This window comes from Pseudophryne corroboree, chromosome 6 (assembly GCF_028390025.1).
Source record: "Pseudophryne corroboree isolate aPseCor3 chromosome 6, aPseCor3.hap2, whole genome shotgun sequence".
Classification (NCBI taxonomy): Eukaryota; Metazoa; Chordata; class Amphibia; order Anura; family Myobatrachidae; genus Pseudophryne; species Pseudophryne corroboree.
Window position 1 is genome coordinate 198,392,279 of NC_086449.1, and position 15,533 is coordinate 198,407,811.

The 15,533-nt window shown below is 46.2% G+C and overlaps 1 protein-coding gene across 5 annotated transcripts in view; it reads left to right on the plus strand.

The window, feature by feature from the left end:
* Positions 1 to 15,533, plus strand: part of DENND4A (DENN domain containing 4A) — a 261,785-nt gene that overhangs the window by 57,830 nt on the left and 188,422 nt on the right. For all 5 annotated transcript variants that reach the window (XM_063925588.1, XM_063925589.1, XM_063925590.1 and 2 more), the window contains exons 2-4: positions 19 to 351; positions 12,072 to 12,321; positions 12,525 to 12,594. In XM_063925588.1, coding sequence (XP_063781658.1) covers positions 41 to 351; positions 12,072 to 12,321; positions 12,525 to 12,594 — 631 coding nt within the window. In that variant the 5' untranslated portion in view covers positions 19 to 40. The remainder of the gene's footprint in view (positions 1 to 18; positions 352 to 12,071; positions 12,322 to 12,524; positions 12,595 to 15,533) is intronic.

The window sequence follows — 15,533 nt, forward strand, 5'->3', positions numbered from 1 at the left end:
TAAATTTTCTGTTTCTAGTTGTTTTGCCCCAACACGGAAGATGATGGAGGACAAGGGACCTCGTGTTGCTGACTACTTTGTGGTTGCAGGACTGACTGATTCATCAAAGCCACTAGAGGAGGAAATACACTTTAATGATGCCTGCCATAAGATAGCTAAACCAAAGGAACCAATCACCGATATTGCAGTGATCATTAAGTCCCTGGGGGAAGAGGTACCTCTGGGATATGTATGTATGGACACTACGCCGACTGGACTATTGGCTGACCTCAATAATGGCAGCATTAGAGGACCTCAGATATATTTGTGCTACAGGAGAGGAAGAGACAAGCCGCCACTTACCGATCTGGGGTGAGTACCGCGCTCTCCCATCCTGAAGTTTTCTATGTTTTGCATTATTTAAGGTTGAAATAACATATTATTGTAAAAGCTCAATCTGGGTGGGCAAATCTGTATGTAATTGAAGGATATAAAGAGTCCTCATGCGTCCTGCCCTGTCTCATCTGTTTAAACCTGTATTCTTGGGATCATAAGCTTATCTCAATTGCTTGGACTTCCAATCTTGAAGTGTTAATGCTAAGTCTCTGTTTTGCTTCGTGAATGAATACATACCATGGGTGATCTGTGAGCCAAATCCTGATTCTTTGTAAAAGCGCTGGGAAAATTGTGTATTGGGTTGAACATCTGTTGTATCTTGATGTCTTTGGCATACGCTCTGTGTTGGTCTTCAGGAATGTAGCCAATCTCCTGTTATGGATTAGTACATCTTCTGTTTACAGTGGTTGTGCTAGTTCTGATATCAATCAACACTTTGCTTCCAACCAACATATAAAGTAAATCTAAATTACCAGCTTTCACATGAGTCATAAAATGAAGTGTCCAATTTCTTTGAGGCCTCCTATAGATTAATTGTATGTATTTAATGCAAGTTCTTGCACACACATAATGTCTGACACCTTTGCTTTTTGTCAGTTTCTATGTACTGAATAAGGATCTAAAACTGTCCACTCCCTTTTATTGAGCAAATTATTGATAATAACTCTCAAGTCCTCAGTATTATAGGGAAGTGTCAGCACCTAGAGAAAAGAGGTTTACATATTTTGGTTCACTTCATGGACAAAGCAAATAAATGATTTGTTTTTCTTTTAAAGATAATTTCACCATCTAGTATAATTTCCCGAAATTTAGAAGTGAAGTTCCTTGCCTACAGTAATATTATTTACCGTATATACTCGAGTATAAGCCGACCTTTTCAGCACTTTTTTTTTGTGCTGAAAAAGCCACCTCGGCTTATACTCGAGTCAGTGTTAGGAGGGACACGGAGAGCACAGCGCGCGGCTCTCCTGTGTCCCTCCTGCATCTCCGGCGGCAGTGGCGTTTGTGTGTTAAAGGAAGTGCACGAACTGGCACTTCCTTTAACACACGCCGCTGCCGCCGGAGACGCAGGAGGGACACAGGAGAGCCGCGCGCTGCGCTCTCCGTGTCCCTACTTCAGAAGACAGCGCGGGAGCGACGGAGGGTAAGTATCTGGCACTGTGGGGCATATCTGGCACTGTGGGGCATATCTGGCATATCTGGCACTGTGGGGCACATCTGGCACTGTGGGGCATATCTGGCACATCTGGCACTGTGGGGCATATCTGGCACTGTGGGGCACATCTGGCACTATGAGGTCTGTGTACGGCTAGAGCTGCATTTCCCACCCTAGGCTTATACTCGAGTCAATAAGTTTTCCCAGCTTTTTGTGGTAAAATTAGGTGCCTCGTTATATATTCGGGTCGACTTATACTCGAGTATATACGGTATATTTATTTTTTTGGATATTATTTATGCTCTCATTAATATCTTGCAAGGTTAGCATATAATGCCCATCATTATTGTTTATTGTTAGAGGAGTATCCATTATAATTAATGTGGCTGTTAATTTATTCTGTTTTACGTAGTTTTCGTTATGGTACTGTATATGACATGACTGTATAAGAAATGCCCAATTAGTATGTTTGCAAAGTTTAATTGTGGTGCTAAGGTATGTCGCACTGTGTTTTCCTTATTTACCATATCTTGCATGTAGCTAGATCTAATTAGTCACTTGCAAAATTTGTAATAAACCATCTCACTATCATATCCCCAGTGCCTACATCTATTGACAAGCTACAGTAACTAAATGGCTCTATGTAGTAACTGATATGTGTTTAATGATATATGCAGAGTAGATGCACAACCGTAATGCAGACATGAGTTTTCTGAAGGTTCAATGTGTGTTGTGCCTGCAATGTTCAGAGATCTGTGGGCACGCTTATAAGTACACTGTATACTCTCTGCAAAGAAGCAAGAGATGTGTTAATACTGTACATTAGATAACTCTTTATTAAATGGACAATAAAGTAAGAGGTTTTATCCATGCTTTTAAAATAAGATTTTAAACCTACCGGTAAATCTTTTTCTCTAACGTCCTAGTGGATGCTGGGGACTCCGTAAGGACCATGGGGAATAGACGGGCTGCGCAGGAGAAATGGGCACTTTAAGAAAGAATTTAGATTCTGGTGTGCTCTGGCTCCTCCCTCTATGTCCCTCCTCCAGACCTCAGTTTGAATCTGTGCCCGGACGAGCTGGGTGCTTTTCAGTGAGCTCTCCTGAGCTTGCTGTGAGAAAGTATTTTGTTAGGTTTTTTTATTTTCAGGAAGCTCTGCTGGCAACAGACTCCCTGCATCGTGGGACAGAGGGGAGAGAAGCAGCCCCACTCTCTGAAGCTAGGTCCTGCTTCTTAGGCTACTGGACACCATTAGCTCCAGAGGGATCGTACACAGGATCTCACCCTCGTCGTCCGATCCCAGAGCCGCGCCGCCGTCCCCCTCGCAGAGCCGGAAGACAGAAGCCGGGCGAGTATGAGAAGCAAGAAGACTTCGAAATCGGCGGCAGAAGACTCCGTTCTTCACTGAGGTAACGCACAGCACTGCAGCTGTGCGCCATTGCTCCCACACACCTCACATACTCCGGTCACTGTAAGGGTGCAGGGGGGGGGGGGGGGGAGGGGGCGCCCTGGGCAGCATTAGGACAGCATTTGGACAGCATTTGGACCTCTTTTTGGCAAAAGTGAACATATATACAGTTGGGCACTGTATATATGTATGAGCCCCCGCCAAGAAAATACATATTTAAGCGGGACAGAAGCCTGCCATCGAGGGGGCGGGGCTTCTTCCTCAGCACTCACCAGCGCCATTTTTTCTCCACAGCTCCGCTGAGAGGAAGCTCCCCAGGCTCTCCCCTGCAGATACACGGTAGAAGAGGGTAAAAAGAGAGGGGGGGCACATAATTAGGCGCAAAAATCAATATAACAGCATCTACTGGGTTAACATTAAGTTACTGTGTTATTCCTGGGTTTATAGCGCTGGGGTGTGTGCTGGCATTCTCTCTCTCTGTCTCTCCAAAGGGCCTTGTGGGGGAACTGTCTTCAAAAAGGGCATTCCCTGTGTGTGTGCGGTGTATCGGTACGCTTGTGTCGACATGTTTGACGAGGAAGGCTATGTGGAAGCAGAGCAGGAGAAAATGAATGTGGTGTCTCCGCCGACGGCGCCGACACCTGATTGGATGGATATGTGGAAGGTTTTAAATGATAATGTTAATTCCTTGCATAAAAGGTTGGAAAAAGCTGAAGCCTCAGGACAGTCAGGGTCTCAGCCCGTGCCTGATCCTATGTCGCAGAGGCCGTCAGGGTCTCAGAAGTGCCCACTATCCCAAATTGTTGACACAGATACCGACATTGATTCTGATTCCAGTGTCGATTACGATGATGCAAAGTTACAGCCAAAATTGGCTAAATCCATCCGTTATATGATTATAGCAATTAAGGATGTGTTGCACATCACAGAGGAAACCCCAGTCCCTGACAAGAGGGTTCATATGTATGGGGAAAAGAGGCAGGTGGTGACCTTTCCCCCTTCACACGAGCTAAATGAGTTTTCTCTGACGTCCTAGTGGATGCTGGGAACTCCGTAAGGACCATGGGGAAAAGACTGGCTCCGCAGGAGACTGGGCACTCTTAAAAGAAAGATTAGGTACTATATCTGGTGTGCACTGACTCCTCCCTCTATGCCCCCCCTCCAGACCTCAGTTAGAATCTGTGCCCGGCCAGAGCTGGATGCACTTAGTGGGCTCTCCTGAGCTCACTAGAAAAAGTATTTGTTAGGTTTTTTTATTTTCAGTGAGATCTGCTGGCAACAGACTCACTGCTACGTGGGACTGAGGGGAGAGAAGCAAACCTACCTGCGTGCAGCTAGCTTGTGCTTCTTAGGCTACTGGACACCATTAGCTCCAGAGGGTTCGAACACAGGGCCTGACCTCGATCGTCCGTTCCCAGAGCCGCGCCGCCGTCCCCCTTGCAGAGCCAGAAGACGGAAGATAAAGATGAAAAACGGCGGCTGAAGACTCCTGTCTTCATTAAGGTAGCGCACAGCACTGCAGCTGTGCGCCATTGCTCCCATACCACACACTCCGGTCACTGTTGGGTGCAGGGCGCTGGGGGGGGGGTGCCCTGGGCAGCAATTAGTTTACCTTTTGGCACAAATAGCACATAATACAGTGTATAACACTGCATATGTGCAAAAAACCCCACCATTAACATTATAAAAAGCGGGAGAAGCCCGCCGCTGAAGGGGCGGGGCTATCTTCCTCAGCACAGCCAGCGCCATTTTCTCTTAACAGCTCCGCTGGAAGGACGCTCCCCAGGCTCTCCCCTGCAGTATCCAGTACAACAAGGGTAAAAAAGAGAGGGGGGGCACATAAATTTAGGCGCAAATTGGTCTTAATAAGCAGCTATTGGGAAAAATCACTCAGTATAGTGATAATCCCTGTGTTATATAGCGCTGTGGTGTGTGCTGGCATACTCTCTCTCTGTCTCCCCAAAGGACTTTGTGGGGTCCTGTCCTCAGTCAGAGCATTCCCTGTGTGTGTGCGGTGTGTCGGTACGGCTGTGTCGACATGTTTGATGTGGAGGGCTACGTGGAGCAGGAGCCGATAAGTGTGATGTTGCCCCCTACGGGGCCGACACCGGAGTGGATGGATATGTGGAAGGTATTAACCGACAGTGTCAACTCTTTACGTAAAAGGTTTGATGACGTAACAGCCTTGGGACAGCCGGCATCTCAGCCTGCGCCTGCCCAGGCGTCTCAGAGGCCATCAGGGGCTCAAAAACGCCGGATGTCGACACGGAGTCTGACTCCAGTGTAGACGAAGATGAGACAAATGTACAGTCCACAAGGGCCATCCGATGCATGATTACGGCAATGAAAAATGTGTTGCACATTTCTGACATTAACCCGGTTACCACTAAAAAGGGTGTTATGTTTGGGGAGAAAAAGCAGCCAGTGACACTTCCCCCATCTGATGAATTAAATGAATTTTGTGTGAAGAAGCGTGGTGTTCCCCTGATAAGAAACTAGTGATTTCTAAGAGGTTATTGATGGCGTACCCTTTCCCGCCAACGGATAGGTTACGCTGGGAGACATCCCCTAGGGGTGGACAAGGCGCTCACACGATTATCTAAAAGGGTGGCACTGCCGTCTCAGGATACGGCCGCCCTAAAGGAGCCTGCAGATAGAAAGCAGGAGGCTATCCTGAAGTCTGTATATACACACTCGGGTACTATACTGAGACCTGCTATTGCTTCAGCATGGATGTGTAGTGCTGCAGCAGCATGGTCTGATACCCTGTCAGACAACATTGATACCCTCGACAGGGATGCTATTTTGCTAACCATAGAGCGTATAAAGGACGTTGTCTTGTATATGAGGGATGCACAGAGGGACATTTGCCGGCTGGCATCTAGAATTAATGCAATGTCCATTTCTGCCAGGAGAGTATTATGGACTCGGCAGTGGACAGGTGATGCTGATTCTAAAAGGCACATGGAGGTTTTGCCTTATAAGGGTGAGGAATTGTTTGGGGACGGTCTCTCGGACCTCGTATCCACAGCAACAGCTGGGAAGTCGACTTTTTTACCTCCGGTTTCGTCACAGCCTAAGAAAGCACCGTATTATCAAGTACAGTCCTTTCGGCCTCAGAAAGGCAAGCGGGTCAGAGGCGCATCCTTTCTGCCCAGAGGCAGGGGTAGAGGGAAAAAGCTGCACCAGACAGCCAGTTCCCAGGAACAAAAATCCTCCCCTGCTTCCACTAAGTCCACCGCATGACGCTGGGGCTCCACATGTGGAGACAGGTGCGGTGGGGGCCCGTCTCCGGAACTTCAGCGACCAGTGGGTTCGCTCACAGGTGGATCTCTGGGTTCTACAAGTGGTATCTCAGGGATACATGCTGGAGTTCGAGGCGACTCCCCCTCGCCGTTACCTCAAATCAGCCTTGCCAGCGGCTCCCAGGGAAAGGGAGGTAGTGCTGGCGGCTATTCACAAGCTGTACCTTCAGCAGGTGATAATAAAAGTTCCCCTCCTTCAACAGGGACGGGGTTACTATTCCACAATGTTTGTGGCACCGAAACCAGACGGTTCGGTGAGACCCATTCTAAATTTGAAATCCTTGAACACTTATATAAGGAAGTTCAAGTTCAAAATGGAATCGCTCAGGGCGGTTATTGCAAGCCTGGAAGAGGGGGATTACATGGTATCACTGGACATCAAGGATGCTTACCTACATGTCCCCATTTACCCACCTAACCAGGTGTACCTCCGTTTTGTGGTACAGGACTGCCATTACCAATTCCAGACGTTGCCGTTTGGTCTGTCCACGGCACCGAGGGTATTTACCAAAGTAATGGCCGAAATGATGATACTCCTTCGAAAGAAGGGAGTTATAATTATCCCGTACTTGGACGATCTCCTTATAAAGGCGAGGTACAGGGAGCAGTTGTTGGTCGGAGTAGCACTATCTCAGGAAGTGCTACAACAGCACGGCTGGATTCTGAATATCCCGAAGTCGCAGCTGGTACCTACGACGCGTCTGCTGTTCTTGGGTATGATTCTGGACACAGAACAGAAGAAGGTGTTTCTCCCGGAGGAGAAGGCCAAGGAGTTGTCATCTCTGGTCAGAGACCTCCTAAAACCAAAACAGGTGTCGGTGCATCACTGCACGCGAGTCCTGGGAAAGATGGTAGCTTCTTACGGGACAATTCCATTCGGCAGGTTCCATGCACGGATCTTTCAGTGGGATCTGTTAGACAAGTGGTCCGGATTGCATCTTCAGATGCATCGGCTGATCACCCTGTCCCCGAGGGCCAGGGTATCTCTGCTGTGGTGGCTGCAGAGTGCTCATCTTCTCGAGGGCCGCAGATTCGGCATACAGGACTGGATCCTGGTGACCACGGATGCAAGCCTCCGAGGTTGGGGGGCAGTCACTCAGGGAAGAAACTTCCAAGGACAATGGTCGAGTCAGGAAGCTTCCCTACAAATAAATATACTGGAACTAAGGGCCATTTACAATGCCCTAAGTCAGGCAAGACCCCTGCATCAAAACCAGCCGGTGCTGATTCAGTCAGACAACATCACGGCGGTCGCCCCATGTAAACCGACAGGGCGGCACAAGAAGCAGGATGGCGATGGCAGAAGCCACAAGGATTCTCCGATGGGCGGAAAATCACGTGAGAGCACTGTCAGCAGTGTTCATTCCGGGAGTGGACAACTGGGACTTCCTCAGCAGGCACGACCTCCACCCGGGAGAGTGGGGACTTCATCCAGAAGACTTCCAGCTGATTGTAAATCGTTGGGAAAGGCCACAGGTGGACATGATGGCGTCCCGCCTCAACAAAAAGCTAAAAAGATATTGCGCCAGGTCAAGGGACCCTCAGGCGATAGCTGTGGACGCTCTAGTGACACCGTGGGTGTACCGGTCGGTTTATGTGTTCCCTCCTCTTCCTCTCATACCAAAGGTACTGAGGATAATAAGAAAGAGAGGAGTAAGAACTATACTCATCGTTCCGGACTGGCCAAGAAGGACTTGGTACCCGGAACTACAAGAAATGATCTCAGAGGACCCTTGGCCTCTGCCTCTCAGACAGGACCTGCTACAGCAGGGGCCCCTGTCTGTTCCAAGACTTACCGCGGCTGCGTTTGACGGCATGGCTGTCGAACGCCGGATCCTGATGGAAAAGGGCATTCCGGTTGAAGTCATTCCTACGCTGATAAAAGCTAGGAAGGATGTGACAGCAAAACATTATCACCGCATATGGCGAAAATATGTTGCTTGGTGTGAGGCTATGAAGGCCCCAACAGAAGAATTTCAGCTGGGTCGATTTCTGCACTTCCTACAGTCAGGAGTGACTATGGGCCTAAAATTGGGATCCATTAAAGTCCAGATTTCGGCCCTGTCTATTTTCTTTCAAAAAGAACTGGCTTCACTGCCTGAAGTTCAGACGTTTGTTAAGGGAGTGCTGCATATTCAGCCCCCTTTTGTGCCCCCAGTGGCACCTTGGGATCTCAACGTTGTGTTGGATTTCCTAAAATCACATTGGTTTGAGCCACTTCAGACCGTGGAGTTGAAATATCTCACGTGGAAAGTGGTCATGCTTTTGTCCTTGGCTTCGGCTAGGCGTGTGTCAGAATTGGCGGCGTTGTCATGTAAAAGCCCCTATCTGATCTTCCATATGGACAGGGCAGAATTGAGGACTCGTCCCCAATTTCTCCCTAAGGTGGTATCAGCGTTTCATTTGAACCAACCTATTGTGGTGCCTGCGGCTACTCGGGACTTGGAGGCTTCCAAGTTGCTGGACGTAGTCCGGGCCCTGAAAATCTATGTTTCCAGGACGGCTAGAGTCAGAAAAACTGACTCGCTGTTTATCCTGCATGCACCCAACAAGCTGGGTGCTCCTGCTTCTAAGCAGACTATTGCTCGCTGGATCTGTTGCACGATTCAACTTGCACATTCTGCGGCTGGACTGCCGCATCCTAAATCAGTCAAAGCCCATTCCACGAGGAAGGTGGGCTCTTCTTGGGCGGCTGCCCGAGGGGTCTCGGCTTTACAACTTTGCCGAGCTGCTACCTGGTCGGGATCAAACACGTTTGCAAAATTCTACAAGTTTGATACCCTGGCTGAGGAGGACCTTGAGTTTGCTCATTCGGTGCTGCAGAGTCATCCGCACTCTCCCGCCCGTTTGGGAGCTTTGGTATAATCCCCATGGTCCTTACGGAGTACCCAGCATCCACTAGGACGTCAGAGAAAATAAGATTTTACTCACCGGTAAATCTATTTCTCGTAGTCCGTAGTGGATGCTGGGAGCCCGTCCCAAGTGCGGAATTCTGCAATACTTGTATATAGTTATTGCTTAACTATAGGGTTTTTTGTTCTGGGCCACCAGTTTAATGAGGCTCAGTTGTTGTTCATACTGTTAACTGGGTATAATTATCACAAGTTGTACGGTGTGATTGGTGTGGCTGGTATGAGTCTTACCCTGGATTCCAAATCCTTTCCTTGTAATGTCAGCTCTTCCGGGCACAGTTTCCCTAACTGAGGTCTGGAGGAGGGGCATAGAGGGAGGAGCCAGTGCACACCAGATGTAGTACCTAATCTTTTCTTTAGAGTGCCCAGTCTCCTGCGGAGCCCGTCTATTCCCCATGGCCCCTGTTGCAACAGGTCCTGTCTTAGAGGAAGAGGCCACGGATCTTCTGTGAGCATTTCCTGCAGATCCGGATACCAGGTCCTTCGTGGCCAATCTGGAACAATGAGAATTGTTCTCACTCCTCTCTTTCTTATTATTTTCAACACCTTGGGTATGAGAGGAAGAGGAGGAAATATATAGACTGACTGGAACACCCACGGTGTCACTAGGGCGTCTACAGCTACCGTCTGAGGATCTTTTGATCTGGCTCAATACCTCTTTAGCTTTTTGTTGAGGCGCCGCTGAGAGGAAGCTCCCCGGACTCTCCCCTGCTTATACCACAGTGAAAGAGGGTTTTAAAGAAGAGGGGGGGCACATAATTGGGCACATATATACATATATACACAGCGCTACTGGGTAAACATATATTTATTGTGTTTTTTCCTGGGTCATATAGCGCTGGGGTGTGTGCTGGTGAGTGCTGAGGGAGAAGCCCCGCCCCCTCGGCGGTGGGCTTCTGTCCCGCTCAAATACACTAAAAACTGGCGGGGACTCTTTTATTTATATATATATATATATATATATATATATATATATATATATATATATATATATATATATATATATATCTATATATATATCTATATATATATATATATATATCTATATCACATACACACAGTGGCCAGCTGTATACATATATATTTTTTGCCAAAGAGAGGTTCATATGCTGCCCAGGGCGCCCGCCCTGCACCCTTACAGTGACTGCCGTTTGTGAGGTGTATGGGAGCCATTGCGCACAGTGTCACTGCTGTGCGTTACCTCAGTGAAGATCATGAAGTCTTCTGCCGCCTCTGAAGTTTTCTTTTCTTCTCATACTCACCCGGCTTCTATCTTCCGGCTCTGTGAGGAGGACGACGGCGCGGCTCTGGGACGGACGGCGAGGGTGAGACCTGCGTACCGATCCCTCTGGAGCTAATGGTGTCCAGTAGCCTAAGAAGCAGAGCCTTTCAACTCACAGAAGTAGGTCTGCTTCTCTCCCCTCAGTCCCTCGATGCAGGGAGTCTGTTGCCAGCAGGCTCCCTGAAAATAAAAAACCTAACAAATATATTTTCTGTCAGGAAACTCAGGAGAGCTCCCTGAAATGCACCCAGTCTCCTCTGGGCACAGTAGTAAACTGAGGTCTGGAGGAGGGGCATAGAGGGACCTAAAGTCTTTCTTAAAGTGCCCATGTCTCCTGCGGAGCCCGTCTATCCACATGGTCCTTACGGAGTCCCCAGCATCCTCTAGGACGTAAGAGAAATAGTGTTTGCATGAGTACCAAAGCTGGCCCCACACTATACTGATTTTCATCCATCTATTTGGTTGGAATGAAAATCTGGTGATGTATGGGAAAATTGCTCCCAAAACCCGGAAAATGGAAAAGAACGCCAGTTCAGATAAATTGGTTTAAATCTGCTTGCCTGAACAAGAACCTTTGTCCATTTTCCGGGGTTTAGGAGCAAATGTAATTTGCACCCACGTATTACCAGATTTTCATCACAACCAACTAGTTGGATGAAAGTTGGTCTAGTCTAGTGTATGGCCAGTTTAAGATTATGTTTCTCACTATCTGTGGTCTGTATTAAAATTTAAACCGAACCCCTCTCATAACAAAAGGTGGGGTGGTTTGACAGTTCAGAAAAGTTAGCCAGAAAATAAGATTAGTATTTTCTGCTAATCGTTTCTCAATTAATAGTATATTAGTGTATTATTTAATAATGGTACGATATAGGTAAAAAGTTGGTTATCCAGAATGCTATGATCTTGTTTTTATTGTGCCATTGGGTTTTTCTATAAGTTAGACCAGGTATGTCCAAACTGCGGCCCTCCAGCTGTTGAGAAACTACACATCCCAGCATGCCCTGACACAGTTTTAGCATTCTCTGACAGCAAAACTATGTCGGGGCATGCTGGTATATGTAGTTTCACAACATCTGGAGGGCCGCAGTTTGGACATGCCTGAGTTAGACGCTTACCCCCTGCTCTTGAAGAGGACTCAAAACCAGATGTGCACCCAAGCGCGTGTAGAAGCTGAAGGCACTCTGTACCAAATTGTAAATCGCACATCGAAGTCCAACCCGCTCCCTTTCTGTTAACTAAATTTTCTGTCTTTTTCTCATAAGTACCACTTCATTCTGCGTCACCCCACACTGCAAAGATGCGGGGTGCATTGCCCTCTCGCCACCCAACTCCTCACCTGAGCCTGCACAGAGTTCTGCTCCTCTTTAAATATTCACACCCAGGGGGAAATGTTGGTGGAGTTTGGGGTGCATGGTGAGACCAGTGTCTTTTTTTTTTTTATTTTTTTATTTTTTTTATTTTGCTGCTTTTTTTTTTAAACATTTTGATATAATTAACTTTATTTACATTTCACATCTCGCGTACATGTCTACCTCAGTTCCTGCTAACAATTCATGATAAAAGTGGCAGTTTTTCAGGACAAATGCCAATATAAATCAACTATTTTTCTTTTGTGTTTTGTTTTTTTCTATAGGGTGCTATATGAGTGGAAAGAGAGGCTAAAACAGGGTTGCCAGATAATCCAAACTACACCTTACGGACGTCCTGCCATTATAAGCAGTAGCACCTCCTCGCAGAAAGCGTACATTACCTACCGAAGAGCCTCAGAAAACATGACCCAGAATACCTTGGCTGTAACCGATGTTTGCATAATCATCCCAAGCAAGGGAGAGACCCCTCCACACACCTTCTGCAAGGTGGAAAAGAATCTCAATAGCAGCATGGTATGCCCGCTCGACATGTCGTCATTACCAGGGATGCATTTCTTGGAAAATACCTATTCTTCCTCTTTTGTACTTTGGGAAGGAATATAAATAAGCAGAGTTTAGCAATAAAATGGTCTTTAACTTAACCTATCTAATGAGACTGAAATATGTTTAAATCTATTAAATCCTTAAATATTCCTGTCTTTTTTTGTTTTCCACAGTGGGGATCTGCGGTGTACCTCTGTTACAAAAAGTCAGTAGTCAAAACCAATGCAGTATCTTACAAAGCTGGTGAGTAAGATGTTTTATTTGGTATCAGTTATACACCTATATATCTAAAGACAGACTGATGTTTGAAAACAATGCAAAATCTACGGTCATTAAGTATACATTGCTTTTAAAATCTGTCACCGATATTAAATATTAAACATTTGCTCACTGGGAATTTAATGCTCACAAAGCACTTGTGAAATACCTATAAAATATTGGATCATTGAGCCCCTGTGGTAATTAGTAAATGTTAGTCTGCACATCCCTGGAGTGAGCCTTTCATTGCCATGTACAGTAGATGGAGTTTGTTAGTCACAAAGCATATAATAATGGGTATAATAACTGGGCTCTGAAAGAAATTTGCAGCATAAAGTGTAGTATGGTTCAGTGGCGCAATAACATGAATATTTATTGAACAGTTCAAACGCAAAATTTGCTAACAGTTTATAAATGTATCTATTCAAGCCAGTTCATATCCGCATAATAGGTACATTCAGTAAATAATGAGTAGATATGTTTTCCGCTGCTTGGAAGTCCATTCGCGCAGGAAATATCCCAGCTACACTGTGGGTATGCAAAGGCCATTAATGTTTGCCCACACAAGTCCGCTTTCCGCTTGCAGAGATAGAATCTCTGCCATGTAGGAAAATATTGCCGATATATGAATAGATATAATACAACCCAACAGAGATAAACTGCTCACCACTAGTAATCAGATAGTATCCTGCAGTCACCGTCACTACATAGCGTGACAAAGAGCTGAGGGGTCTACAGCCATGGCCAAAAGTTTTGAGAATGACACAAATATTAAATTTCACAAAGTCTGTTGCCTCCGTTTTATGATGGCAATTTGCACATACTCCAGAATGTCATGAAGAGTGATCAGATGAATTGAAATATATCTCTGCAAAGTCCCTCTTTGCTATGACAATGAATTTAGGGGAAGATGTATTAAGCCCGGAGAAGTGATAAAGAAGTGATTGGTAGCACCAGCCAGTCAAATCCTGACTGTCATTTTTCAAACCCGTAAATGATTGGCTGGTGCATTATTACCTTCAACTTATCACTTCTTTATCACTGTTTTATCACTTCTCCAGGCTTAATACATCTACCCCTTAATCCCCAAAACAACATTTCCACTGCATTTCAGCCCTGCCACAAAAGGACCAGCTGATATCATGTCAGTGATTCTCTTGTTAACACAGGTGAGAATGTTGACAAGGACAAGGATGGAGATTTATTTTATTTATTAACAGTTTCTTATATAGCGCAGCAAATTCTGTTGCGCTTTATAACTGGACGCAATTAGAAGACAAAACTGGGTAAAAAAACAAACCGTCATAGGGGGTCCTTCCGAGTTGTTCGCTCGCTAGCAGTTTTTAGCAGCCGTGCAAACGCTATGCCACCTCCCACTGGGAGTGTATTTTAGCTTAGCAGAAGTGTGAACGAAAGGATCGCACAGCGGCGGCAAAGATTTTTTTGTGCAGATTTAGAGTAGCTCAATACCTACTCAGCGCTTGCGATGACTTCAGACTGTTCAGTTCCTGTTTTGACGTCACAAACACGCCCTGTGTTCGCCCAGCCACGCCTGCGTTTTTCCTGGCACGCCTGCGTTTTTTCGATCACTCCCTGAGAACGGTCAGTTGACACCCAGAAACGCCCACTTCATGTCAATCACTCAGTGCGACTGAAAAGCTTCGCTAGACCCTGTGTGAAACTTCATCGGCCGTTGTAAAAGTACGTTGCGCGTGCGCATTGCGCCGCATGCGCAGAAGTGACTTTTTTTGCCTCATCGCTGCACAGCGAACGAATGCAGCTAGCGATCAACTCTGAATGACCCCCATAGAGGGATGAGGGCCCTGCTCGCAAGCTTACAATCTATGGGGAAATAGCACCTATCCTTGTGTATCAATGCCTATCTATTGCATAGTTGTACACCAGATTGTAAAGTTTCTTGGTGGGTTGCATGATATCACATCACAGCAGTGATGAACCAGGTTCAGGGGAATGGAGAGTGAAGAAAGAAAATAGGTGGGGGATATGTGGACTATACTGTGAGGATATAATTGGATAGTAGAGCTATGAAGTTAATGTGAGCGGTTCTGGAATTTGATAAGCTTGTCTGAATAGGTGTGTTTTCAGTGAACGCTTGAAGGTTTGAAGACTAGAGGAGAGTCTTATTGTACGTGGTAGGGCATTCCACAGAGTGGGTGCAGCCCGAAGAAAGTCCTGTAATCGTGCATGGGAGCAAGTAATGAGTGTGGATGAGAGACGTAGATCTTGTGAAGAGCGAAGGGGCCAGGTTGGGAGATATTTTGAGATAAGTGAAGAGATGTATGTTGGTGTAGTATGGTTAATAGCCTTGTGTGTAAGTAACAGTATTTTATATTGAATACGGTAGAATATAGGTAGCCAATTGAGGGACTGACAAAGTGGGTCTGCAGACGATGAACGTCTAACGAGGAATATTGGCCTCGCAGCTGCATTCAGAATGAATTGTAATGGTGAGAGTCTCTTCTTAGTAAGACCAGTAAGAAGACTATTACAATAATCAATGCGGGAGATGAGAGCATGGATTAGGGTTTTAGCAGTGTCTTGTGTAAGATATGATCGTATTTTGGATATGTTTCATAGATGCATGTAACATGATTTTGAGACAGATTGGGGAGTAAAGGACAATTCTGAGTCAAGTATGACACCTAGGCAGCGAGCTTGTCGTGTAGGGCTGATTGTAGAGTTCTCAACAGTGATAGAAATATCAGGTTGGTAACTGCTATTGGCTGGTGGAAATATAATTAACTCTGTTTTGGAAATATTAAGTTTGAGGTGGCGAGATGACATCCAAGATGAAATGGCAGAGAGGCATTCAGTGACCTGGCCCAATACAGAAAGAAACAAATCAGGGGAGGATAGGTAGATTTGAGTATCTGCATACAGATGATACTGAAATCCAAAAGAGC